The sequence below is a fragment of the Paroedura picta genome, chromosome 5 (assembly GCF_049243985.1).
Source record: "Paroedura picta isolate Pp20150507F chromosome 5, Ppicta_v3.0, whole genome shotgun sequence".
NCBI classification, from domain to species: domain Eukaryota; kingdom Metazoa; phylum Chordata; class Lepidosauria; order Squamata; family Gekkonidae; genus Paroedura; species Paroedura picta.
Genome location: NC_135373.1, coordinates 119,791,048 through 119,818,272, shown reverse-complemented (window position 1 = coordinate 119,818,272; position 27,225 = coordinate 119,791,048). Strand labels below are relative to the sequence as shown.

Sequence of the window (27,225 nt, the reverse complement as noted above, 5' to 3'; positions counted from 1 at the left end):
ATTGTGCTCTATGAAGGTAGTTTCAGGTGGGTAGACTTGTTAGTTATGGTAGAAGACCAAGATTAAGGAGCTACTGGACTCAGGTCAAGACGGCACACGATGTGACCATAGACTAAGGACCACTTAGGTTGTTAAGCAGAATTCCTGGGAAACCCACGATAATTAGGCCCTGGAAGCCATTTTAAAAATACACAGGATATTAGTGATCAGAGAGGGTGGTCCCCTTCCCTCGAATAACTTTAGTGAATTTACGGTGATCTCAAAAAAATGCACAATGAAATCAGAGTCCAGTAGCACCTTTAAGACCAACAAAGATTTATTCAAGGCGTGAGCTTTCGAGTGCAAGCATAAAATCTTTGTTGGTCTTAAAGTTGCTACTGGACTCTGATTTTATTGTGCTATTTGAGAACAATGTGCCTACCCGTTTGAATCTATCCTCAAAAAGATGGTTAGGATATGGAGCCAAATGTATTAGATCCATTTCTGATATCAAGAGGCACGCCCCTCCCGGTTCCCCCACTCATACTGAGGCTTATGCTGATAATCGTAACGGACAGGCAACGATTACCGGCAATGCACATCCGTCTTTCAAAGCGTTGCCCACGGCTGCACCTCAACAAATGGAAACACCTTGACCCTACGAAAGCAGAAACTCAGTTGCAGGTGCAGCGGGCGCGAGGTGAAAACAGGAAATGACATTAACATCCAACTATTTAACACTGCCCACCCACCCGTCCAAAAACGGAACACGCCAACAGATTGCTTTCCCTGTGGCTAGGTCTAAATCTTCAGCTGCGGTGGATGGGCATGGGTCCATTAGCACCAAAGTATTCCCTACAGCTGGGAAACTGACCCTTGCTCTCCTGCAATCCCTCACAAAATGGGCCTTTTGGCTACCCCCTTGGGCAGAACAGGTGGCGCATCTCTTGCCAGCCCACGCACCCAAATATAGCATCCGAAATAAATGGGGAACGCGGTGCCCAGCCTAGGTTAATGTTATACACTGGAGAGCAATTTCAGGAGAGAACCAATGGGGAAAATCCGTACTGTGCCGCCTTATTAACTTGTCGCCATTATCATCTTGGGCATTTATAGTGTCCATCAAGAAATGTGCATATTAATATTAAAGGAATCTAGTGAGCTAATGGGGGGTGGACGCCTGCCATCTTTTAGCAATGCTAATCGGAAACGTGGCAGCCGGAGTGCTTAGCCGCCGTTTGCCGGTTCGTTTTGCCCAGATGTTTTTTCTCGGAGTGGAAACCTGTTTTTGTTTTAGTCTACTCCCCCCCTGCCCCCCGACCCCCCCATCAAACATAAGCAGACCACGGCTGTTTTCTAATATAGCAATTAAAATGTGCATTAACCATGCGTACGTCCACAAATTAAGGCATTTTAAAAGAGCAGGTAAAGATGATGATGATGTTATCTTATCCGTTCAGTCATGTCCAACCTTCAGAGATTCTATAGGAAAGTCTTCGCCATTCGTCTCTGTCACTGACCGCTTCTTTCAGTTGGTTTCATGGTCATCCCTGTATCAGCTTTGATCGTGTCGAGCCAGCAGATCCTTTGGCGACCACGTTTCCTTTTGCCGCTGACCATGCCGAGCATTAATGATTTTTCTAGCCAGTTTGATTGCATGATGTGTCCAAGGTAAGTGAATTTAAGCCATAATATCTTGCCTTCTAATGACATTAGAGATTTGTTCCTCTCTAAGACCGTTTATGCACTGGAGGTTTCATGCCGGGCTGCAGGCTGGAGTTTTAGTCATGGCAGGTTGCCCCACCTCTTCCTGCACCCACATGGGGGAGCATTTGGCCCAGTGTGCCTCATCCGCCCCTGATTTGTGCTCCTGCACAGTTGCTGGGGCAGTGAAGTTCCCAGTGCATAAACGGTCTAAAACTGTCTTGTTGGTAACTTTGGCTGTCCAGGGCATTCGCAGCATTCGTCTCCAACACCATAATTCGAAAGCACCTATTCTCCTCCTGTCTTCCTTCCTCAGGTAAAGAGGCAGGGGGGGGGGGGAGAAAAGAAAACGAAGATCTTCGGGGCCCCGTTTGTTGAACATCCCCAGCCAAGTTGGTATTTAAGCTTGTCTCCTGCCTAATGCATGTGAACAAACAAGCATGCAAAGGCCAGACCCGGGAGGGGGGAGGGAATACTAACTTTCTTGCAGCAACTGGACTAAGAACCAAAACAAATCATGGGATTCTGCTGTTATCTCATCACCGGAAAATGCATTCGTTTCTTGGCACTGCAGTCCAGCGCCGATGCTAAATTCAAACTCGATTAACCACGGGTTGTTCCCTGAGGATCCCCGTTTGGGTCGCCAACCTTCAGGTGGGGTCTGGAGATGGACCAGAATTACAACTGATCTCCAGGCGACACAGAACTGCTCTCTTCAGTTTCCAGCTGCTTTGGAGATGGGGCTTCATGGCATTACACCCCCGTGAGTGTGGTGTTGTGATTAAGAGCGGCAGACTCCAGACTGGAGAGCCGGGTTTGATTCTCCTCACCATGTGAAGCCAGCTAGATGGCCTTGGGCCAGTCACAGTTCTGTCAGAGCTCTCTCAGATTGTTTCTGCATTAGAAGACATACCTTGCTTTATCTTCGCTTTGGATTTCCTTTGGATGCTCCCAGGTGACCTTAGCGTTTCCACACTTGGCCTTTACTCCCCTTATTTCCCAGGCTGAAATTCCCAACATGCTTTCTGCACTGAGTCTGAAGGAAGAAGCCTCCCATCATGCTGTGCTCCCTTCCCCTTTTCCAAAAATGTGTTTTTTGCAAAATGGTGCCAGCTTGCGCCTCTGTTTTGTTGTGCCCCTTAATGCCACCTTTCTGAACCCTAGATCGACTCCCCCCTTCTCCCCAAAGTATCTAGAATGTAATTTATTAAAAAAAAAAACAACCCTGGGCTATAACTTTATAACGCTGCACAACTGGTTTTTTTAAACTTAGAAATACTGTTGTAATGTGATCAGCCCGTCCTTAAAAAAAAAAATGGCAGATTTTTCAGAACAGAGGGAGGGAGGGTGGTGACAAGGGCATTTCCAAATTACTTAATATGGCGGGTGTGGGGAAAAACCCGATTGCACTGATTTCTGCATTGGGCAGGCCCGAATTAAACCCTGTTAGACCCTGCTTTAAAAAAATGAAAACTGGTTTTCTGGGGATTTCTTTGCTGCAGGACAAGTGAGGGGGGAATTCACGTCTGCAGCCGAAGAGGTGAATTTCAGTGCGGAAACGGACACAAAATTCAACCCTTTCAAAATGCAAAGCTGAACGATATCCCCAGTGCGGAAACAGTCTCAGCTCCAACTACCACACCAGGTGTCTGTTGCAGGAAAAGGTGTTTATAAGGTATTCTGAGATTCCTTTGGGAAGTGAAAAGCGGGGCACAAAGAAACTGCCCTTCTTCCTTCACCTTCTCCTGGCTGCCTACCCCCTCATCTCTAAGAAACTCCTGGCAACTCTGACCCCCACATTCAGGCTCAGTTGAGATGTGCCATAAAACCTGGTTTATTTAAACCAGGACTGATTTCCTTCAACAAATGCCAATTCCATTGCCTTTACTTTCCCCCCTGTCCCCTGTAGAGACCCAGCTGGGATCCCAGACTGCATTGCTGTGAGGGCATTGCTAGGAAACAAGCCAAGATTAAAAAAAAAAACAACAAGATGTCTACATTTATATGTCACACAAAAACCAACTTGCGACTAGAAACCAACTTTAAAATGGTACCAACGCACCTGAACTGACCAGCCAATGGAATGGCACAGGTTTGGACAATCACACTATTTGGAGTTGTATGCGTGTATTGTACTTCTCTACACCAACACTAGCCCCAGAGCTTCTCAACTATGGTCTTGTTGTGGGGAACAATTCATTTATTTAAAGATAAGAGAGGCAGATTCTAATCTGGTGAACAACGTTTGATTCCCCGCTCCTTCACATGCAGCCAGCTGGGTGACCTTGGGGCTAGTCACAGTCCTGATAGAGCTGTTCTCACAGAGCAGTTCTCTCAGGGCTCTCTCAGCCTCACCCACCTCACAGGGTGTCTGCTGAGTGGAGAACAAGGGAAGGCCATTGTAAGATACTTTGAGACTCCTTCCAGCAGTGAAAATCAGGGTATAAAAACTATTATTATTTTTGATGTTGATGTTATTTTTGTATCACAGAAAGAAGAAAAAGAAGAGGAGTTGGTTCTTATATGCCGCTTTTCCCTACCCGAAGAAGGCCCAAAGCTGCTTACATTCGCCTTCCCCTTCCTCTCCCCACAACAGACACCCTGTGAGGTGGGTGAGGCTGAGAGAGCCCTGATATCACTGCTTGGTCAGAACAGTTTTATCAGTGCCGTGGCAAGCCCAAGGTCACCCAGCTGCCTGCATGTGGGGGAGTACAGAATCAAACCCGGCTCTCCACATTAGAAGTCCGCACTCCTAACCACTACACCAAGCTGGCTCTCACAGGGCTACCTAGGGCCACACAGGGGTCAGTATTCTGCCAAATCTTTGACAACTTCATAACCTTGGACTTCCAGCAGCTGAGGCAGAAGGAACCTGCACCGAGCGTCTCCTAACCTTCCATTCCACCCAACCACACACCCCGTTGACTTTCTCAGAATTCCTTTGCTCTAGCAGGAATCTATCCACCGGAATGGATATCCTTGTCAATGTTTCAAGGCTCCTCTACTTCATGTCCACTGTCCCTGTCCACATGAGACCAGTCAGGAGAAAATGTCCTCAGGGGCTTGTGACAATGAATAGGCCTGGTTTCAGAGAGACACAGAACGATGGCAGAGACTTTTTCTTGTCCCTTTAGCCACATAAAAAGGAGTTCAAACATGCGGAAGGATGTACGCCAGTCTCTCCGCAGCAGCGAGTTCCATCCGGCTCAGAGTAACCACTGCTCCAGGCAAGGACGGTTACCTCTGCTCACCCAGTTATTAACCCCTCAGCGGGCAGCGCCGGCGAGGGCAACCAATTAGTGCTGACTGTGACAGGTAGGACATCGCGATGGGGGGACTCCCAGAGAGAAGGAGGAGAGGAAGGCCTTCAGAACACATGTCCTCTCAAAGAGGGGTCGGCAGGGGTCTTTCGGCGGGGAGAGGATGTGTCGACCCCGGCACGCAAGAGACCACTTTGTCGTTTCTCTTTCTCGCGGCTGCGTCTCTCTCGAAATAAAGCGCTGCCGGCGTTAACAAGGCTCAGGGAAGGATTAAAGGAGGGGAATTAGAGGGGAGGTGGGAAGAGGATGCTGAGGGTTCCAAGAGCCCACGGGATGGAGACACAAAGGCACAAGGTGAACGGGTTCAGAGAGGAGATCTGTTGCCTGCCTTCTCGGCATTCCAACACAGGGGGAGGTATCAAAGGGCCAGAAGTCGCCCCACAGCTGACGGAAGGCTACCTCTTGGAAGTCCACATGGAGTTAGCGGAAACATGTTCTGGGGCCAAGGGACCAAGCCCTATGAAGATAGGTTGAGGGACTCAGGAATGTTCAGCCTGGAGAAAAGGAGGTTGAGAGGGGACATGATAGCCCTCTTTAAGTATTTGAAAGGTTGTCATTTGGAGGAGGGCAGGATGCTGTTCCCGTTGGCTGCAGAGGAAAGGACGCACAGTAATGGGTTTAAACTACAAGTACATCGATATAGGCTTGATACCAGGAACATTTTTTTCACAGTCAGAGTAGTTCAGCAGTGGAATAGGCTGCTTAAGGAGGTGGTGAGCTCCCCCTCACTGGCAGTCTTCAAGCAAAGGTTGGATACACACTTTTCTTGGATGCTGTAGGATGCTTAGGGCTGATCCTGCGCTGAGCAGGGGGTTGGACTAGATGGCCTGCATGGCCCCTTCCAACTCTATGATTCTATGATTCTATGATTCTAAACATCTCCCCACCACCATCTCTGCCTCCTGGACACAGGTTATCAAGGCCGCATAATTCTGTGCAGTGGCTTCCGTGGTTCTCTTCTCCGTTTTTATCTTCACAGCAACTTTGTGAAGTCGGTTGGGCCAAGAGTGAGTCACACCCCCAAACTCAACCAGCCATGCTTCCCATACTAGAGTGGGGGATTTGAACCTGGGTTTATTTAAGAATCAAAGAATCACAGAGCTGGAAGGGACCTCCAGGGTCATCTAGTCCAACCCCCTGCAAAATGCAGGAAATGCACAACTACCTGCCCAACATATAAAACATTAACTTCCACCCAATCAGGAAACACTTCCAGGCCATCAAGAAACCCCCGGGCTCATGAAACCTTGGTTTAGAAAGGCTGCCATTGAGTCTGTCCTTCAAAGCAGCCATATTGGCCCACGGAATTGATCTTGGTCGGGAAGAGCAGCAGACCTCCAGGGGCTATCTGGAGGTTGGCAGCCCTAACAATGGAACAGAGGGCTTTCGTTCCATTCAAAGCTACCACAAAGCCCTGCAGGTCTCTTGCTTTCAACGGGGCTCCGCTGGTCGCTTCCCTTTCTTCCCAGTTTTGCATTCGAGAGACAGCTGAAGATATCCCCCCAGAAAAATATTCCAGGAGGAACACAGCTCCCATGACTCCAATTCTGCCCAGGGTATTTGTATCCTGTACAATCAGAGGCGAAACCACAGTGTAGCTTTTCACATAAAAGCACAATGGGGGCGAATATGTTAACCTCTGCCTGCATACACACTGACAGAGCTTTCTCGGGCACTCAGCAAACTGGCCTGCAAAGGGGCTCCGTCTTAATTGTCTCCCGTCTTCTCCCTGCCCATTAAGAGTGGCTTATTATGCTGATATCATGCCATGCACGGCTCGCAGCTAGGCCGGGATTCTCACACTTTCTCCTTATTTCCCTTTCTCCTCGGTCTTTTTCAACCTTTTGACCATGAAGGAGCCCCTGAAATGATTTTACAGGCTTCGAGGAGCCCTGGATGTGATGTCAGAGGACCACACCTCCCTGCTATGCCCCGCCCCTGGAAATGACATGTCACCAGAAGTGACATCACCGCCCATATTAACAGGCAGGCTTGAGGAAGGCTGAGGGGGGGAGAGGTAGGAGGGAGTTTAAAGTGGGAGGAGGCATGCAGGCTCCGCCCCCTCCCAGGCACAGAAATCACAAGAGAACTCAGTCATGATTGTGAGAGAGGAGGGAGAGCAATGGAAGTGGCTGTTTTCCCTTAAGGCTGTGGATCCCCTCTGGAGCTCCAATGAACCCTTGTGGGGGGCCCGTGCATGGGGGGGATTTTTTTCACTCGGGGGGAGCGTGGCAACGATGAAACGGCAGCTCACACGCCACCTGCCAGCTAGATGGGTCTCTCCGTTGCAACGAATCAACGCAGATTCGTTGCAATGTGTTTTTTTTTCTTTTTAAAACCTGCCTTAAAGGGAAAGGGGCTTTTCGGGAGCATGATAGCGGCCGCCCATTGGCTGCTCGTTTGATTGATGGCCAGGGGCGGGACAAAACTCGGCAAATATCGCTTCCTGGATAGTGATTTTTGCCAAGACCGGAAACCTGTGGGAAATGATTGAAACGCAACTGGATTCCACTACAAAGGCAGGTATGCATAACGACGAATTCCACTATTTTAAATTGCGTTTTTTCTTTCCGTGATCAATTTGCCACATTGATCCTGGTGCGGAATGGGCCCTGGACTAGGTCATTACAACTCTTAGATGGGCAGGACTTTTGCCCCAAGTATTGGAGTCAGCAATGAAATTATAAAAGGCTAATAGAATAACAATTGGTTGTTTTTTTTTGCACCCTGCTTTTCACTTCCGAAGGAGTCCCAAAACGGTTTACGAACACCTTTCCCTGCCTCTCCCTACATCAGACACCCTGTGAGGCCAGTGACGCTGAGAGAGCTCTAACAGAACTGCTCTGAGAGAACAGCCGTAAGAAAACGAAGGCCGGCCCAAGCTCACCCAGCTGGTTACTTGTGGAGGAGTTCAGAACCAAACCCGGTTCTCCAAATTAGAGGCGCCACTCTTTAGCTACTATACCAACAAATCTGGTGCTTTTTGCCGTGTGGTTCGAGCTTTGCCTGGAAATGAAATCAACAGAAGAGACAGACGAGGTTTTGTCCAGTAGTGCCCAGAGTCCTGACCATCCCCGTTCCCCCCGCACGGGATCCATTAACGTTCCACGAAGAAACATGTGCTTTCCGTTCCTCTTTAACCAATCGCCTGTCAGTTCTCTCCGTCGGCTCCGAATTCTCATCTCCCGAAAAGGAGGCAAACCATGTTGCGCTATTCCGCCTGCTTGCCACTGTGTTACAGTTGCTACAAAACTTGGAACTATTGCATTTTGGGGGGGGGGGAGGGAGGAGAGAAGAGGAGGACACACAAACTTCCCCGTTATTACCGTCTTCGTTATCTGCCTGCTAAGCCAAAAAATAAAAGCCTCACAATGAACGCGGGTGCGGGAGCTTTTCAAAAACCGCCCTTCTTCCAGGTGAAAAGAAAACGTCTCCAGATGTAGATTTGTAAATGAAAAGGAGGGGGGGGGAGGAGAGGGGTTTGTACGTGCCAAAATTTTGTTTTGTTACAAAATAAATAAATAAATAATAATAAAAGAGGGAAGAAGAAGAAGAAGGAGAAGAAGGAGAAGAAGAAGGAGAAGAAGGAGAAGGAGAAGAAGAAGGAGGAGAAGGAGAAGAGAAATGCGCATTGTGGGTCCAGCTGGGGGTTCGAACCGGAGAGAAAACCGTTTTCCATATTTATTTAACCTTGCACCTCTCCCGGCATTGTACCCAGACTTACCTGCAGTTGGAGAGGGCCCAAGCCGGGGGTTGCCGCGGCAGCAGCTGCCATGGTTGTCGGGATCAGCTGAACGGGGTAAGGGTCACCTAAGTAAGAGAATAATAGAGGCGTCAGCACCTTTTATCTACTCTCCACCTGCAAATTAAACTCCTGCATTCACTCTTTCCAAAAGCCTTCCTTTGTGTGCCTTGCTGGGGCCTAATGAAAAGCTCCATTGTGAGGCCTTTTTACTAACACTCTTCACAATTCTGGCTGCGAGAGGAATGTGGATAAAAGGCACAAGCAATTAAGGCGGAAACCTCATCCTTTTTCATGATGTATTTAGGGAAATGGGAGGGGGGGGGAGGCGGTGGAAGTGCACGTTGATCAGAGGGGAGCTGCGCTTCCCCCACCCAAAAAAAAAAACACACACACAACATGGAGGAGGAAAAGAAAGGCAAGGAAAACAGGGACAACCTCGATAAGATCTCCGCGTCGGGAGGGAGAGGGGCGGACGTGCGGACGGCCTTGTCCCGAGTGCGAATTCAACTCGGCGGAACTTGCCCAGAAGGGAGCGAGGGGCACTGAGGCCTAAACGTTCTAACATTTCACAGACGCCCCACTGATTCCTCAGATTGCACCCTTAGCCCGCTTCTCCGCTTCTGGTTGGATCCCATGGATCCATTGCACGTATGGCGGTGCTTTTCCCCGCCGATTTTCCTCAGCACGATCCCGTCCATTACCTTTTCGCAAAGGTCCTTTGCTTCCTGCTGTATGAATAACGTAATCTACAATCTGTGCTGTGCCAGCTCTAGGAGCCAAATAGCTGAGGATATGAAAGATCCCTACCCAAGACCCCGGAGAAATGTTACCGGTCGGAGGAGATGATCATGAGCTTGACAGACCACTGGTCTGACTCAGTGGGTATGTTCTAACATTTCACAGAAAACCCCACTGATTCCTCAGATCACTCCCTGAGCCTGCCTCTCCGCTTCCGGTTGGATCCCATGGATCCATTGTACTCATGGGGGAGCTTTTCGCAGAGGGACCCCGTCCATTACGGTGTGGCAAAGGTTCCCTCCCCCCAGCCCGGATTATGATTAATTTAATCTACAATCTGTGCTATGATAGCTCTAAGTCAGGGATAGTCAAACTGCGGCCCTCCAGATGTCCATGGACTACAATTCCCAGAAGCCCCTGCCAGCGAATGCTGGCAGGGGCTTCTGGGAATTGTAGTCCATGGACATCTGGAGGGCCGCAGTTTGACTACCACTGCTCTAAGTGAAAGAAGCCAAATAAGTGATGAAAGGACTCCACTCATTCCATATCTTAATTGTGGTTTGATGGGGGAGCTTTTCTAAAACTGATTCTGGAATTCGTGCATGCACGGTTTGCCGTAGGCTTTCAGCTCTTCCATTTGATTGCCCGCTCCATCATAGGGTTTTGGAGGTGGAGCCTGAGGACTGGAGAGTCTAAGGAGGAAGGGAGCCAAGGGAACTGATCTTTGTCGTGCGGAGATCAGTTGTAAGTTTTAGAGGTATCCAGGCCTCGCCTGGGGGTTGCCTACCCTACTTCTTCCATTCAGTTCCCCCACTCCCCAACCTAGTATGCCACCGATGTGCGGGTGCGCACTGCAAAAAGGCAGTCTGAATGCAAGTATATGCACCGACTGCATCTAAATACTTTCAGTGTGACCTTCTGCTCATTCACATTGGCAAAACACCGTGCCTAAAGAATTCGGACCCACCCGCACTTAAATCACTTTGAGATTCATTGGGAATGTGACATTTCACCGTTTCGGTGTAGCGTTATATCGACGCGCTTGTGCATCAGGAGAACACGGCACCGAAAGCAGTGAGTTATGTTCAGCGTCCACGTGCACCTCAGTAATATCAGCCTGAGAGGAATGACATGAAGAAACGTAAACCATGCGTACAGGTGGGCTTGTTTGAAAGGCAACAAATTAATTTAATGGAACCGTCATCTGTTTCACTTCGGCAATAACGGTCTGGATCCAGGTTAAATTTTAACACAAAGGGTGGAGTAATGTCCACAGATCCCCCTGTCTGTTGGAGACCCCTGGTTGCCTCTCATGGTCCTCCTGAAGGTCCCATGTTCCTCCAAGAGCAGCATTTCAGGGACAGCAATGGGCCCCTAGTACAAACAAGTTAAATGGACCTCTGGCTAGTTGTTGCCATGATGTCACTTCCTGCATAGCAAATGATGCCATTGCATTTGGGGACACTCTAGTATTCCCCTCAAACTCTATGGCTTCATAATAGAGTTTTAGGTAAATCCTAGAGTGTCACATCTACAAGTTGACATTACTTTTCAGTTGCGCTGGAAGTGATATTGTGACACTGGCCAAAAGATGCCCCTGCCCCCTAGGCAGTCTCCCACCCTAAATTCTGACTTAGCTTATCACAACAGGAACAAATCACTTGAGTTCAAAAAGGACCTGTATTGGCCTCAGGACTAGGGTTCGTACAAGGTATCCAAAAAAGAAAATAAGCACAACAAATCCTTTCAAAATGTATGATCTTTTGTAAGTTTATTTTGAACACAACAAGAAATAGGGCTGTCAGCTCTAGGTTGAGGAAATACCTGGAGATTTGGGGGCTAGAGCCTGGGTATGGTTTGGGGAGGGGAAGGACGTCATTGGGACAGAATTTCATAGAGTCTGCCTTCCAAAGCAGCTGTTTTCTCCAGGTGAACTTGTCTCCATTGCCTGGAGATCACCTGTAATCCCAGGGATATCCAGCCACCAGCTGAAGGATGGTGACCACAACAAAAAAACTAATCTTTGGATCATACTGATCTTCCTCCCTCCTCCCCTGTTCTTGTCCCCCCTAATCAAAAATTTGTCAGTTGCCTGATCGAAGCAGACTGGCAGTAGGGGGGATCTGGGGACATGGTCGGGAGCAGAAATGACACCAGCGCATCAGGGATGACCCTCTGGATTTTGGGCAAAACTCTATGGTACAGTTCTGCCCCCAAATCAGAGCAGGCACCACACCTTGCACCTTCCCCCCCCCCAAAAAAAACGTGCAGAGTCAGCTTTTGCGGTTCAGCCCCAGACAATGCCCACCACTGTCATGCACACCTACTCCCCCCCCCGGAAAATCAAATAGTTGGTGCTTGCAGCTCACCCCTAGCCACCACCCTTAACCACTATGCATCCTCTCCCAAAATGCACAGAGCTGGTATTTGCAGTTCTGCTGCAGACCCCACCTACTGCCATCACGTGCAACTGATGTCTCCACCTGAAAGGCCTTTTTTGGGGGGGACCAGTGAGTTGTCAAATGCTGGCTCTGTGAGTTTCAGGTGTGGGGAGTGTGCGCATGAGAGTTGTCAAATGCCGGCTCCAGGAGTTTGGGCAGGGAGTGAGCACATACGATGGTGATGGGGGGCATCTGCAGCAAAGCCACAGATGTTGCACCACAAGCTTTGGATGGGGAGGGTTGGGGGATTTCCCTGCTTTATCAAACTCCTAAACTGAAGAGGGAGGTGCCAGAGAGGGGTTCCCCCCCCCAGCCCATACAAAGGTCCGGAATCCCTACTGAAATGGCATCTCCAATCTGCATTCTTACCTCCCCCACAGAAAATCATGAACCAAATTCTTAAAAGACTGGAGCCTGCAGTGAATAGAGATGTTCTGTGCCTTATCTAAATTCCTGTACTCTCCAAACGACAAAAGAAAATGTTTAATAAACTTTCCACTCCATTAATAAAGATCATCGGCGCATTTGTGCGTGGCCCAATGATGTGCTAACAGAAATTATTAGCCCAGCAACATCTCCAGAAATGAGTCTTACAACGCCAGAGATTCATGAGGGAGGCACAAGGCGAGATCATGGTGCATTTGGTCAAATGAGCGCCCAAGATGCTTCCCTTCAAGATTCAGCTCTGTTTTTTCCCTGAATACGAGGGGGGAAAGCATCATTTTTAAAGGCCTCATCCTGATCATACATTGCATCATCAGTTATGTGTCAGTGCAAGGTCTTTCTGAAGAAGACGCACTAAAAATGCAGAAGGATAACGCTGCTTTAAATAGATCTAGAATCATAGAGTTGGAAGGTACCTCTTGGGTCATCTAGTCCAACCACCTGCACTATGCAGGGCACTCCCAGCCCTCTCACTCATCCACTGTCGCCTGCCACCCCCTTGAACCTTCACAGAATCAGCCTCTTTGTCAGATGGCTACCCAGCCTCTGTTTAAAAATCTCCAAAGATGGAGAACCCACCACCTCCCGAGGAAGCCTGTCCCACTGAGAAACCGCTCTAACTGTCAGGAACTTCTTCCGGATGTTTAGAAGGAATTTCTTTTGAATTAATTTCATCCCATTGGTTCTGGTCCGTCCCTCCGGGGTAAGAGAGAACAACTCTGCTATGGCAGCCTTTTATATACTTGAATATGGCTATTAGATCCCCTCTCAGGTTTGATGGTTTAATAATAATAAGGAAAACCCCTGACAATTCAGAGAGCCAGTTTGGTGTAGTGGTTAGGAGTGCGGACTTCTAATCTGGCATGCCGGGTTCGAATCTGCGCTCCCGGACATGCAGCCAGCTGGGTGACCTTGGGCTCGCCACGGCACTGATAAAGCTGTTCTGACCGAGCAGTGATATCAGGGCTCTCTCAGCCTCACCCACCTCACAGGGTGTCTGTTGTGGGGAGAGGAAAGGGAAGGCGACTGTAAGCCGCTTTGAGCCTCCTTCGGGTAGGGAAAAGCGGCATATAAGAACCAACTCTTCTTCTTCTTCTTTTGTAAAACGTTCGAGCCTAGAAGGGCCTTTAAGACCAACAAAGTCTTATTCAAGGCATGAACTTTCATGTTCACGCAAATTCCTTCAGATAAGAAGTGTGAGTGCATACGAAAGCTTATACTTTGAATAAAATTTTGTTGGTCTAAAACATGCCCCTAGATTCAATTCCCCCCTTGCTGCTTCAGACCAAAACAGCTACCCACCTAAGGCCTGTTCTGCACACACAGGATAATGCACTTACAATGTGCTTTAGCAGCTGGATTTCCCCGTTCAGAACAGGAAAATCTACTTCTAAAGTGCACTGAAAGCGAATTATCTAAGGTGTGCAGAATGGACCTAAATCTACCTCCATTCGTATGTGTTATTGATGGCTCACACATACATAACTACCCACTGATATGTGACTTGCGCATATGAATGGGCCAACACACACAGAACACAGGTAGCTTTATCTTATTGTCTCACACACCACATTTTTCAGGGTGTGCAAACCCAACATCTTTGCTATCCAAGGCTACATCAGGGATAGCCAAACTATGGCTCTCCAGATGTCCATTCCCAGAGCATGTGCTGATAGGGGCTCATGGGAGTTGTAGTTTTGTAACCCTTGGGCTACCTGAACCCTTCACTTGGGACCGGCAAGCTGAATTTGTACATATCTTAGACAGGAAAAGCTCTGAAGCTTAATCAGCTGTACCTATTGTTTATATCCAGTGTTGTTTGATATCGGTAGAGAGGACCAAGCATCTACTTTCTAACCAAATAACTGGATTAAATTTGAATGAATTTGCCCACATCTCTAAAAGTGAACTGTCAAGAAACATGAGAGAAAAGATGACTCATATTCCAAAGTCTAAAAAGCTGCTACTTGTTGGTCTGAAGCAACAGAACAAAGTTTGTGTAGTTTTGGTCACGGCATGTGTTAAATCACTCAGTTCTCACTTATGGCCAGTGTTACATTTTCATTGTTCTTGACGGTGTCACTGGACTCAAAACTTAGTTCTCTCATCTGTCTGTTCACTCTTTTATTATCTGTATACGCAAAATCGTTGCTAGTCACAGGCCTCATCAACAGTGTTATTCCAATCTTAGCTGTACTTATGCATCTTGACTCTAAATAGCCCTTCCCAGCAACTAATCTTCCGTGGCTATAGGTAACACTTGAGGAAATCTATTTCAGTATATCTGAGGAAATGTGCATCTCAGTCTCTCAGTTCCTGCTTTGACCCAGAATTGAATTTTGTTGACCTTGGAGGTGCTGCTGGAGTTAAACTTAGTTCTCACATTTTTTTTTTGGTAACTGTTGGTGTAGTGGTCAAGAGTAGCAGCATCTTAACTCACGAGCCAGGTTTGATTCCCAACTTCTCCCCAATGCAGCTGGCTGGGTGACCTTGGGCTTGTCACAGTACTGCTAGAACTGTTTGCACAGAGCAGATTCCCTTGGAGCTCTCTCAGCCTCATCTACCTCACAGGGTGTCTGTTGTGGGGAGAGGGAGGGAAGGCGACTGGAAGCTACTTTGAGACTCCTTCAGGCCGTGAAAAGTGTGTGTGTGTGGGAATCTTATACCCAGAATTAAACTTTGTTGGTCTTAAACGTGCCACTGGACTCAAGCTTTCTTCAAACTAATAGGTCATTCATGTAGACTGGAGATTAGTTAAAATTCCAGAAGATCTCTAGCCCTTACTCAACTACTCTAACTGTGGTTCTCGTTTCTTTTCTTCCTTAGACTTCTCTTTTCAGACTCAACCCTGCCAATGCATCTGTCCCTAAGAGCACATCTGGACGATTCTCCTTGCCCAGTTACTTTGAGATTTTAGGCAACTACAGCGTTCTGGTTTCTTTTTTTTTAAATCAGTAGATGTCTTATTTGGCGTTCCCTCTCAGGGTTTGGCAATTGTTAACGACCTGGCCGTCAGCTGATAATGCTTAGAACTGAAATTAGCCGGCAGCCTCTCAGAAGCCAGGACTCTGGACCTTATGTGCAAGAGGCATTAGAATACAGCCCACATGATTCCCCATTAAACAATGAAACATGTGATGGGCGAAGAAACAGAGAGACATCAGCAAATGCGCCTGGGGAAGTTTATGGCATTTAAATCCTAAACATTAATTTTATTGTCCCGTATGAGAAACCAATTAACTGAGAGTTTCATAATTTTTTTTTTATTGGATGCAGGCGATATTGTTCGGAAAACCGATGAATGCTAAATTCAGCATATTTCAATTTTATCACCATTGGCTTGTCCTCTCTCGGACCCGCTTCTGCCAAGTTTAAAGAGTAATTAGAGCTTTCGTCAATAATTGTGTTTATCCCCTCTCTCCCCCTCTCTTTTCTGTAAATTCAGTTTTTAAATGTTGCCATCCACAGTGCGCCAATATGAAAGACACAATTTGACTGCTTTTTAGGTCATTGTGTTCTCCCCCGTGCCCCAAATGGGATGTGGCTATAACAAAGCTCAAAGTTAGGGGGACATGTCCACTGCCCCCTGCCTTTGATCCCTTTCTGGGGCCTGGTGCAGGATAAATGGAGAGGGCAAGAGTGACATCATGGTGTCACTTCCGATTACATCACAGGAAATGATGCTACTTATGCAACTGGAAGTGGTGTCAGAGTTTCCCATCATGCCTGGCCCTGTCCTCAGTGGCTCCCAGAGGTTGTCAGTTTTTCAGCCTCCAAATGATCATTTGGGATGGTTATTGGTAAAGTATAAAGAGGCATCCATTATAACCTGTCAGTGTCAGCTGTCAATGTAAGGTTATTGAAATGCATGGAGGGCCCACATTTGGCCTGTACTCCCAACAGCTGCACTGGCTACCAGTCTTGGTCATTACCTTCAAGGCCAGTGTACCTGATGGACCAGCTCCTTGCCTACAACCCCCCCACCCCGAGAGCACTGTGCACAACTAATTCCAACAGACTGGGGGTCCCTGGCCCCAAGGAAGCACATCTGGCCTCAACCAGGGCCAGGGCTTTCTCTGCCCTGGACCCTACTTGGTGGAATGAGCTCCCAGAGGAGATCAGGGCGCTGTAGGAGCTAGCAAAGTTCTGTAGGGGCTGCAAAATAGAGCTTTTCCACCAAGCCTTTGGTTGAGACCAACGAGTCAATACCAACAACCGGGGCACCCCAGAACCCTCCCACAGCCGATACTCCACTTGATACAACACAAGGTGACCCAATTCCGGCCTTGGCAAGACAGTCTGTATGGTCACATAGTTAACAGTCTGGATGATTACAATGTCTAGAAGTTACAAGTTTTAGAAATGTATGGGGTGTGTTTATATCTGTCAGGGACTCTTGCTGTATAGGGATCAATGTTTGGCCTATCAATTCAGTTTTAGCAAGAGTAATCATCAGCTGCCTCACAAAACTGAGCTTGCTAATATGCCAAGCGTGTTCATTGGAAAAATCAATGGGGGTCTGACAGCCAGCCGTCATTAAAGCACCCCTTCCACAGAATTTGAGCAGCCATTATCTGACTCAGCAAACTGTACCCTCTGACTCAGCAACATCATCTGGTAAGATGCAACTCTAGTTCTCTGCTGCTATGGAACTGGCTCAGCGAACAAAGGAAGAGTTGCAGCAGACAGAAGATCCAGATTATGGGGCTTCCAATCCAAAGGCCTGGAGATGGAGTCTGGAAAGAGCCATGTTAGAGGAGAGGGAAGATCTCAGCAAGGGCTAATACCATAGATGGCCTCCTCCACTGTAGCATTTTTCTCCAGGGGAACTGATCTCTGTAGCCTGGACAGCAGTTATAATTCTGGGAGATGTCCAGACTCCATCTGGAGGTTGGAAGCCCTATTCAGAAACAGAGTTAGATCTACAGATAAAGTAAACTTCACTTTAGATCAGGGGTAGTCAAACTGCGGCCCTCCAGATGTCCATGGACTACAATTCCCAGGAGCCCCCTGCCAGCAAATGCTGGCAGGGGACTCCTGGGAATTGTAGTCCATGGACATCTGGAGGGCCGTAGTTTGACTACCCCTGCTTTAGATCTTCAGTCTATGATGAGCCTCAAAACACTGAAATGTGGAATTACTGTTTCTTTTTGGAAATGCAAGTCTTCTTAAGCTCAGCATAAACTAAGACAGGGGTAGCCAAACTGGGGCTCTCCAGATGTTCATGGACTACAAGTACCATGAGCTCCTGCCAGGATCATGTTGGCAGGCGCTTATGGGAATTGTAGTCTATGGATACCTGGAGAGCTACAGTTTGGCTACTACTGGGCCTCAGTGTGTCTGAATCCAGCCCTGTCTAGAAGGCTGGGAATCAACAACTGTTTCCCTTGAACTGGCATAATCCTTTTTAAAGCCATCATCGCGTTCTGTGGCAACGTCTTCCTTAAATTAAGTGTGCATTGTCTGAAGACCACACCCATTGAGTAATGCAGTTTCAGTGTGCTTTTGCAGCTGGATTTTCCTGTGTGAACAGGAACAGGAGAATCTGCTTCTAAAGTGCACTGAAAGCACATTTTCCAACACGTGCAGAATGTCCCAGGGTTGTCCGCATTCCCCTGGCAACGGGCAGAGCGTGGAGGGGAGAACCTACCAGCAGTAAACTGAAGCTTAGGTCTCTATCAACTGCAGTGCAGTGACATCACATCCGGCATTTGCAGGAAGTGATGTCATCATGTTGCTGGTGACATGGGGATGCTCTGATATTAGGGCAAATACTCCATGGTAGAAGCCGGCTTTAACTTTAATTGCAAGAACTGCCTGTTTACTTCTACCCTCTGCCTCTTGTTATTTAACAAGTTATGAATCTCCCGGAGGAGCAATTCTCTTGTCTCATGACTGGTAATTTGTTTAAGAGCCTTTCGTGGGAACCTCTGTCAAAAAGGGTGGGTTTTCATTTTTTGGAAGTCCGGGTATATAGCATCTATTGCCTCACCCTTCCTCATGTGTTTTGTAACACTCCCTCGATACAGTCAGGGACCTGCTTGTCGACCAAATGTTTGTGAGTTTTTAAAGAAAATCAGAATGGCAGCCCACTTCCCGCTAAACGAATTCTGAAGTGGAGGGAAGCTAGACAACAGCTAGATGGCAGCTATAGCAAATCTCGGGCGCTCCCTCTGGCCCCGTCTGGCCTCCTTTCCTCCCTCATCCCCCACCACTGATGCAACAGTGACAAATTACGGCTTTATGTAATTCTTAATCTGTTTTTATCTATGCAAATGATTGTTTTGCTGAGTTTTTAGACTAAGTAAACTGCCCGAGACAGATAACCAAGAGGGGCAGTATATAAATGGCAAAATAAATATAATTTTAAAAAAAGAAGAAGAGTTTGTTTTTATATGCTGCTTTTCTCTACCAGAAGGAGTCTTAAAGCGTCTAACAATCCCTTTCCCTTCCTCTCCCCACAACAGACACCCTGGAAGGGAGGTGAGGCTGAGAGAGCCCTGAGATCACTGAAGAAGAAGAAGAGTTGGTTCTTATATGCTGCTTTTCTCTACCCGAAGGAGTCTCAAAGCAGCTTACAATCGCCTTCCCTTTCCTCTCCCCACAACAGACACCCTGTGAGGGAGGGGAGGCTGAGAGAGCCCTGAGATTACTGAAGAAGAAGAGTTGGTTCTTATATACCCCTTTTCTCTACCCGAAGGAGTCTCAAAGCGGCTTACAATCGCCTTCCCTTTCCTCTCCACACATCAGACACCCTGTGAGGGAGGTGAGGCTGAGAGAGCCCTGATATCACTGCTCGGTCAGAACAGCTTTATCAGTGCCGTGTTGAGCCCAAGGTCACCCAGCTGGCTGCATGTGGGGAAGCGCAGAATCAAACCCGGCATGCCAGATGAGAAGTCCACACTCCTAACCGCTACACCAAACTGGCTCTGGGAAATGAATTCAACTGCTCCTTTGGCGCACAGAGCACTTGTGCGCGCACCCGCGCTCTCTCTCGCCAGCGGAAAACAATTGCCGAATTCATGAGAGGAGTCAATGATACACTGATGTGAACATAATAGAGCCGAACAGAGGAAGCACAGACAGAACAAGAGGGCTTCAGATAGCTAGATAGGAAACTGATGTCAGAAGAGTTAGATAAGCGGAAACGAATGAAACCGGTTTTTATGAAATCCAGGATGAAGATAAATCTGTCTGTTGAAATGAAGACATATCCAGACCCTCCTCCGTACCCGAGCCCGGATTTTTCAATAACCCTCGGTGACAGGAACGCACAAAGGTTCTATATAAAGCTGAAATAAAATTGTCGTGTCCCCCCCAACCCCGGCACACACACACGCATATGCATGCAGAGAAGCACACTGAGGGGGGCTCCTTTGAAAGCAAAGTTTTCGAGGATTAATCGGCTACCCTCTTCAACCTTCGACTGCAATAAAGATTCCCCTGCTTTCCCCTCGCCCGTAAATTGAGCGGCATATGCTACCCTTGATCTGTGCGCGGAACTCCCGTCGAGGTTAATGGAACTTCCTTGTTGTTTGGAAGTTGCTTGCAGAAAAAGGGTCAAATTAAGCCTCTTCATTAAAGAGAGAACAGGCTGTTTTAGGGGGAAGGGGGGGGGCTTCTTTCCCCTGTAACAGTGTTAAGATTTGGGAGGGGGGGAACACGAGAGGCATTTCAAACAATGTCCACTTTTGGCAAGGAGAAGCAGGCCGCTTCAAAGGAATCTAATCCGTTTGTTTAGGGGTTTAATGGCCTTAAACGTCTTTGACAGAACACTTTCAGATTGTGTTTATGTATATTTTTATCAAAAAAAACAATGAAAGGGAACATAGCCGTATCTCCTTCCCCGATGGTTGCCAGCCTACGGACGGGGTCTGGAGATTTCGTGGAATTATAGCCGATCTCCAGATGACAGAGATCGGTTCCCCTGGAAAAAATCACAGTGTTGGAGATGGACTTTATCCCATTGTCCTCTTTTGAGGTTTTTCCATGGGGGGGTTATTCATGTAGCACATGCTATGGGCTCCCACTTCCAGAGGCCTCACATGGTGCTTTCCTCCCATGGAACAGGGCCATAGCCTGTTTCCTCCCCATTGCACCTCTTTGAGGACACCCTTTTCCATGGCAGGGGTCCCCTCCGTCCTCAGTCTGGCTGCTCCCACCACAATTGTACTCCGCTGGGGCCCTTGAACAGAGCCTCTTGTGGCGCAGAGTGGTAAGGCAGCCGTCTGAAAGCTTTGCCCATGAGGCTGGGTGTTCAATCCCAGCAGCCGGCTCAAGGTTGACTCAGCCTTCCATCCTTCCGAGGTCGGTAAAATGAGTACCCAGCTTGCTGGGGGGTAAACGGTAATGACTGGGGAAGGCACTGGCAAACCACCCCGTATTGAGTCTGCCATGAAAACGCTGGAGGGCGTCACCCCAAGGGTCAGACATGACTCGGTGCTTGCACAGGGGATACCTTTAGGGCCCTTGAATCCTTAAAACTGGCTCTGGTGCTACAGGCCCCGCAAATCCTTAAGCTACTCCTGGGTGTCTCCCGTCCCCAAACTCCACCCTGCCTAAAGCTCCACCAATAAATCTCTCCACATTTCCCAACCCTAATGTTTGGCCATGGCAGCTTTGAGTCATGGGTTCTACATCACTGTTCTCCATGGACATCCGTCCCTTCCACAAATTCCACTTGTCCCCAATGTGTATCTCCCCAATGTCCCAACATAGAGTTGGTAACCCTAACACTCAAAGATGGCAACTTTGAGTTGTCGACTCTGGCATTGTGCTCCAATGAGGTCCCTCACTTTCCTAAACTCAGAACTGGAATCACCCAGAGACCACAAAGGCCTGTCCAGTCCAGGACCCCACCTTCTCGGGGGCTTAAAAATCACACCCTCCTGACAGGTGCTCCACCAATCTCCTCCTCAAAACTTCCAATGAAGTTTTTTGCGCTGAGGCAGCAGTTTCCATCCAAGAGCAGCCCTCACCTATCAGAAAATGCCTGGTAATATTCAAGTGGAACCTCCTTCCCTGTAATGTGAATCCACTGCTCCTAGTCCTTGGCTTAATCTGCATGGAGTTTTTATTCCAATCCCAGGTTGATTCGGTCCCTGCCATCTACACTGAATGCGATTTCCATTTTGATTTTGGGCGCTTTAAATTTTCCTTCTGCAACAAACATGGTTGATCCGAAGTGACCCTACCTTTCCCCAGCAATATTCTGGAGTTGATATAACCCTCGATATTTGAAAAATCGGCATGAGTAAAGGTAAAGCTCTCTGCTTTTCCCGAACTAACTTGCTGCCTCCAACATTGTAGAAAAACCCTGATTGGCCAGGCCGTCAGTTCAAAGGCTTCCTTGTTCCCAGGTTGCAAGTCTTCCCTTAACGGAGAAGCCCTAACTTCTCTTGGCAGAAGCTCCAGAAGGCCTAACTTGTCTCGGCAGAGATTTGCCTTTTGGATTTATTCCTTGTCCTCTGCTGTCTCTCCCCCTTCAAGAAAAGAAAGAGGCTCCTGCTGCACTTGTCCCTGCTTCTGAGCTTCCCTAATCACATGCAGAACACTTTCTGTTTCATTGGGAAGCGGGGGGATAGAGGAAGACCTGAGTTCAAACCAATCTGAATTCAGCAGGATCCACAATGGAATAAACAAAGTAAGTGCAGAAGCAGCCCTTGTCTTTAAAATAGCAGTAAATGAGTTGGTCCCTCTTCAAGATGTGTCCCTTTTATGTTGTTAAACACAGCTATCCTCGTACCCCTTGCTCTCCTCTTCTCCAAGCAACACATACCCAATTCTCTCAACCCCTCCCCATAAGGCATGGCTTCTACCCTCTTAACCCTCCTAGTCGTCCTAGTTTTGATCCACAAGAGATGAGCTGGATTCAAGTTCAAGTCGGGGTAAAAGTTTTCAAGAATCAAAGGTCCCTTTGTCATCTCATAAGCAGAAAAACTTGTTCTCGAAGGTGTTACTGGATTAAAATGTGGCACTTACCATTTGTACATTTCATTTCCAGAATTAAAAAAACAACCACAGCAAAACCCTACACACTTACTGAGAGCCACTGCGGCATAGTGGTTAGAGCAGGCTTTCCCAATCCAAATAGGGCCGTGAAACCCTATTTTTCCTTGATGTCTCTGGAAGGGTTTTTTAAATGGGTGGAAGTTAATCAATTTTTATATATTTTAAATGTTACACATTTATTGGGTGATATGGACATACATGGTCATGTTAACCCCCCCCCCACCGCCCAAATGGCCAAAGACAGGCCTGGAGAGAGTGGGAAGAGGAGGGGCCCCAGGAGAGCATGTACACAGCTATGCTTCCCAACCATACTCTGCACAATCGTGCCATTTCTGGGGGTTCTCCAAGCCTGAAGGTTCTCCAAGCCTGAAGAATGTTTCAGAGTTTTCTCAATGGCAAAAATGTTGAGAAAGACTTTGTTAGAGTGTCAGCTCAGGATCTCAGCGATTAAAGTTTGCGTCCCCTTTTTGCCACACAGTCATCCATGGACTAAAAAAAAACAAAAACAAAGATGAATGTTATAGTGCTAAATCAATATGGCACATCAGTGCGATAACCGTGCCATTGAGATGCCTTAATTCCATCCATTTCATGGTTTCAATGTATTTCAATAGTGCTGCTATAGCTCCGAAATGCTATATCAGTTTGGCACTATAGCGTTCAATTTAAAATGTTCAAAAAAGCAAAAAAAAAAAAATCTCCAAGGAAGATTATGTGGTGGAAAAGGGTGGAGGAAAAAGTGCTGTTGTTTGTGATAAGCAGGGTGTATCAGAGATGGCTCGCAGCCATAGTTAACAAACTATTGTCTGATGACTCATCAGTAATTACTAACTCAGTAGGCAGCTCCTGCCTGAATGTTCATAGAGTTCGTGGAACTAATAGGATGTGTTTTGTGAACTGAGAATTCGAGAATATTTATCTGTATCTTTCTAATGCCCTATTAAACTGGCCAGGGCTATTAATTTTTCCCTTACTATCTAGATAATTTAGTTTTTATTCCAAAGGTGTTTTTAATACTTTTATTCTCAATTTTCTTTGCCGAACTGTAACCACTTGTTTCTTTTACGTGTGTTAGTGGTAAGTTTTTTTATTAAGCATTTTCCTGTACTGTTTTTGGCATTTGACCTGGTGTTATACCATAATAAAAAACAACAGAGATGGCTTACAGATGGGAAGGAAGTGTCCCTGCATTGCATTATTCGGAATCGAGCCAACAACGAAACAGATCCGGTTGAGAATGGTAATGTGAAAATCTTCGCAGTGAGGACCCCAGATCGATATCGGTTCTAGCCGCTCAGTCTGAAACTCTGCCGCCCCCCTCTGCTCACATCCCAGCTTGGAAGACAAAATTGAAAGTTGACTTACTGCAGCCTGCTTTGTAGCTAAAACCAGGCGGGAGGAGGAATCCCTGCTGGGCAGCCGCAGCTAGAGTCCGCTGGTCTGGAGGAAACACGGGAATCATTAATGGCGGCAGCTGACCTTGGACCTGCTGAACGGGAGAAGGACCGTTAAAACCAGAAATCATGGCTTCTCCTTAGTGCTATGTTGGGCACAAGGCCATGCTGAAATTATTTATTTATTTTTTAATTTATATACCACTGCTCCCCAACAGGTCTCACGGCGGTTTACATAATAAAACATTAAAACACAATAAAATCCCATAACACAGTAAAACAATAAGCAAAACAATAGACGGCAGTGGTCACATCCTCTAGACCAGTGGTCCCCAACCTTTTTATCACTGGGGACAACTCAACGCTTGACAATTTTACTGAGGCCCAGTGTGGGGGGGGTAGTTTACTCCTCTATTCTCAACCACTGCCCTAACGCTCTCTGATTGCTATGGTAATGTTTAAACATCCCTTCAAAATAAGATACAGAAACGCCACAACAATGAACATAAGGAACATTTTATTTTCATGGAAATTATAACTCATGACAATGAGAAATCAATGGGAACCCTGAGCTTGTTTCTCTGCAACGAGATAGTCCCATCTGGTAGTGATGGGAGACAATGACACCCGAAGTGTGTTGTAAAGGGACGGGGGGGATGAAGTAAAGGGCCGGGGGGGCGGAGAAGGCGTCCTTTGCGGCCCGCCTCCAATTAGTTGATGGACCACATGTGGTCCGCGGCCCACAGATAGGGGATCGCTACTCTAGACCACGGGTAGTCAACCTGTGGTCCTCCAGATGTTCATGGACTACAATTCCTATGAGCCCCTGCCAGCATTTGCTGGCAGGGGCTCATGGGAATTGTAGTCCATGAACATCTGGAGGACCACAGGTTGACTACCCCTGCTCTAGACAATTCTAACCCCATCTTGTTCAGCCAGAGGCCGAACAACCATTTGCAGGCAACCATTACAGTGATGCAATCAATTGCATGCACCAAGGCAGAGTTCCACACAGGTAAAGAAAGCCTTCATTGCATTGCCAGAGGGAGCTCCATACGTACATTATTTTCTATATACAGAGTTCCTCTTCCTTGGAAAGGAATGCAGATGTTCCCACAATTATATCCAAGACAATATGCAACCCCCAACCCAACTCTTAACACAAGAGGTAGCACAAGTGTCTCTAATCTTTTTTTTTGCCTGCAAGCACCTTTGGAATTCTGATGAAGAGTGTTGGGCACAGCCACAAAAATGGCTGCCACAAAACAGCTGCCACAGAATGTGGAGCTAGCTGTTAATCGGCCACCACAGCCCACCCTCAGGGACATCTTTGTGCTGTCGTGGCAACTGCTGCCAAAGCAACATTTAAAAAAAGAAACCAGTACAGCCCATCACATCTCCAACTGGATGCCTTGCAGATTGCATTCCATGCAATCCCACCTTCCTGCAGAATAAAACAAAATGGCCCAGTCCACCCCACGATGCGGCGAAATGCTGCAAAGGTGACTGGGGCATTTTTTTTGCCCCTTTCGGGCCACTGTAGGGTGGGGAGTAGCTAGGCCTGGAATGCCCCCTCTTCCTTGTCCACACAGGCCTGGCACAGGACAGGCCATGTCAGCACCCTCATTTGCCTGGTGTAAATAAAGGCCCAATCTGCAGCAGGCCCAGGAGGGGGCTGACCCAACAACTGTGTCATGTAGAAACACGGGGATTAGAGCCATTTCCCTATGAGCACCTTCTTGGCCTTTCCTGAAATTGTGGAATCAGTCTGTGACACAGAGTGTTGGACTGGAGAGACCACTGGCCTGATCCAACATGCTTCTCTTATGTTATCAGAGTGAGAACAATTTTTCCTCTCCTCCCTCTGAACACAAGAATATTTCAGTGCTCCAAAATCTTAGCCATATTTCTCAGAAAGCCATTTTTTTTCTTTGAGAGCCAGCATGGTGCAATAATTAAGATCAGTAGCCCTTAAACTGGAGAGTCGTGTTCGATTCCCCAGTTTTCCTCCCCATGAAACTCTCACCCCCACCTGTTGCACGAGGGGACAGAATGGGAATGCAATTGTAAAACGCTTCGAGACCCCTTCGGGTGGAGGAAAACAGGGTCTAAAGAGAGCTAGTGTGGTGTAGTGGTTAGGAGTGCGGACTTCTAATCTGATGAGCCAGGTTCGATTCTGCACTGCCCCACAGCCAGCTGGGTGACCTTGGGCTCCCCACAGCATTGATAAAACTGTTCTGACTGAGCAGTAATCTCAGGGCTCTCTCAGCCTCACCTACCTCACAGGGTGTCTGTTGTGGGGAGAGGAAAGGGAAGGCGAATGTAAGCTGCTTTGAGCCTCCTTCGGGTAAAGCATATAAGAATCAATTCTTCTTCTTCTTCAGTAACCTCAGGGCTCTCTCAGCCCTACCTCCCTCACAGGGTGTCTGTTGTGGGGAGAGGAAAGGGAAGGCCACTGTAAGCCGCTTTGAGCCTCCTTCGGGTAGAGAAAAGCAGCATAGAAGAACCAACTCTTCTTCTTCTTCTTCTTCTTCTTCTTCTTCTTCTTCTTCTTCTTCTCCTTCTTCTTCTTCTTCTTCTTCTTCTTCTTCTTCTTCTTCTTCTTCTTCTTCTTCTTCTTCTTCTTCTTCTTCTTCTTCTTCTTCTTCTTCTTCTTCTAAAAACCAGCTCTTCTTCTTTTGTGAATACCCTCTTCCCATTTTCGTTAGGCCCTAATCTGAACCACCCTAAAATAATCCCATTTCAGTCCCCATTTGTTCTCCCCCCCTTTTTTTTTTTGGTGCTTAAAAAAAAATGACAAAGAGACTCCATTCTCCTTTCAGAACAAAAATGAACAGCCGAGCGGAATTTTTGCATCGTCTCCTTCGGCAGAAAGCCACAAAACTTAAAAAAAAAAAAGTGGGTTCCAAAGATGAAAGTGACTTTGCCAAGCTAAGAAGCTTCAAAACAGAACTCAAAACACACTAATAGAGAGACAGATGGTTCCACTGAAGGTTTCGATGCCAAAAAAAAATTATACACACACACACAAAAAAAAAACCCAGAGTGATGTTATTGAAGCTGGCTGGAAAGTTCTCTGATGATTGCAAATGCTCTTGTCCCATTTCAAGTGTTAACTCTGCCCCCAGGGCTAATATAAACTAAAGCAACACACACACATACACACACACACAGAGCAATTGCCAAGCCCACAAGGTAAACGCACAAGTCTGCACTTGATTTCGAGTGACTTCTGGATACACCCGCCAAATGTATCATACTAGCGTGGCTCCCATTTGGGAGAGGAGCCACCAAAACAACCCCGAGCTTTTTCTTTTAAAAAAAGGAGAAAAAGGAGTATTGTCACGTTCTCGCATGTAAGTTCCCCACTTCCTACAGGAGCACAAAGAAAGCAGGATCCCCCCTTCCCCCCCCCATAAGTCCCTCTGGCTTCGGATGACAAAACCCTT

The 27,225-nt window shown here is 47.3% G+C and overlaps 1 protein-coding gene across 13 annotated transcripts in view; it reads right to left on the bottom strand.

The window, feature by feature from the left end:
• The window catches only part of SOX5 (SRY-box transcription factor 5), a 909,709-nt gene that overhangs the window by 142,114 nt on the left and 740,370 nt on the right, over positions 1–27,225 (bottom strand). For 12 of the 13 annotated variants that reach the window (XM_077340178.1, XM_077340177.1, XM_077340179.1 and 9 more), the window contains 2 exons: positions 23,748–23,871; positions 8,728–8,813 (listed from right to left, as the gene is read on the bottom strand). In XM_077340178.1, coding sequence (XP_077196293.1) covers positions 8,728–8,813; positions 23,748–23,871 — 210 coding nt within the window. The remainder of the gene's footprint in view (positions 1–8,727; positions 8,814–23,747; positions 23,872–27,225) is intronic. The other variant, XM_077340170.1, reaches the window with a different exon arrangement.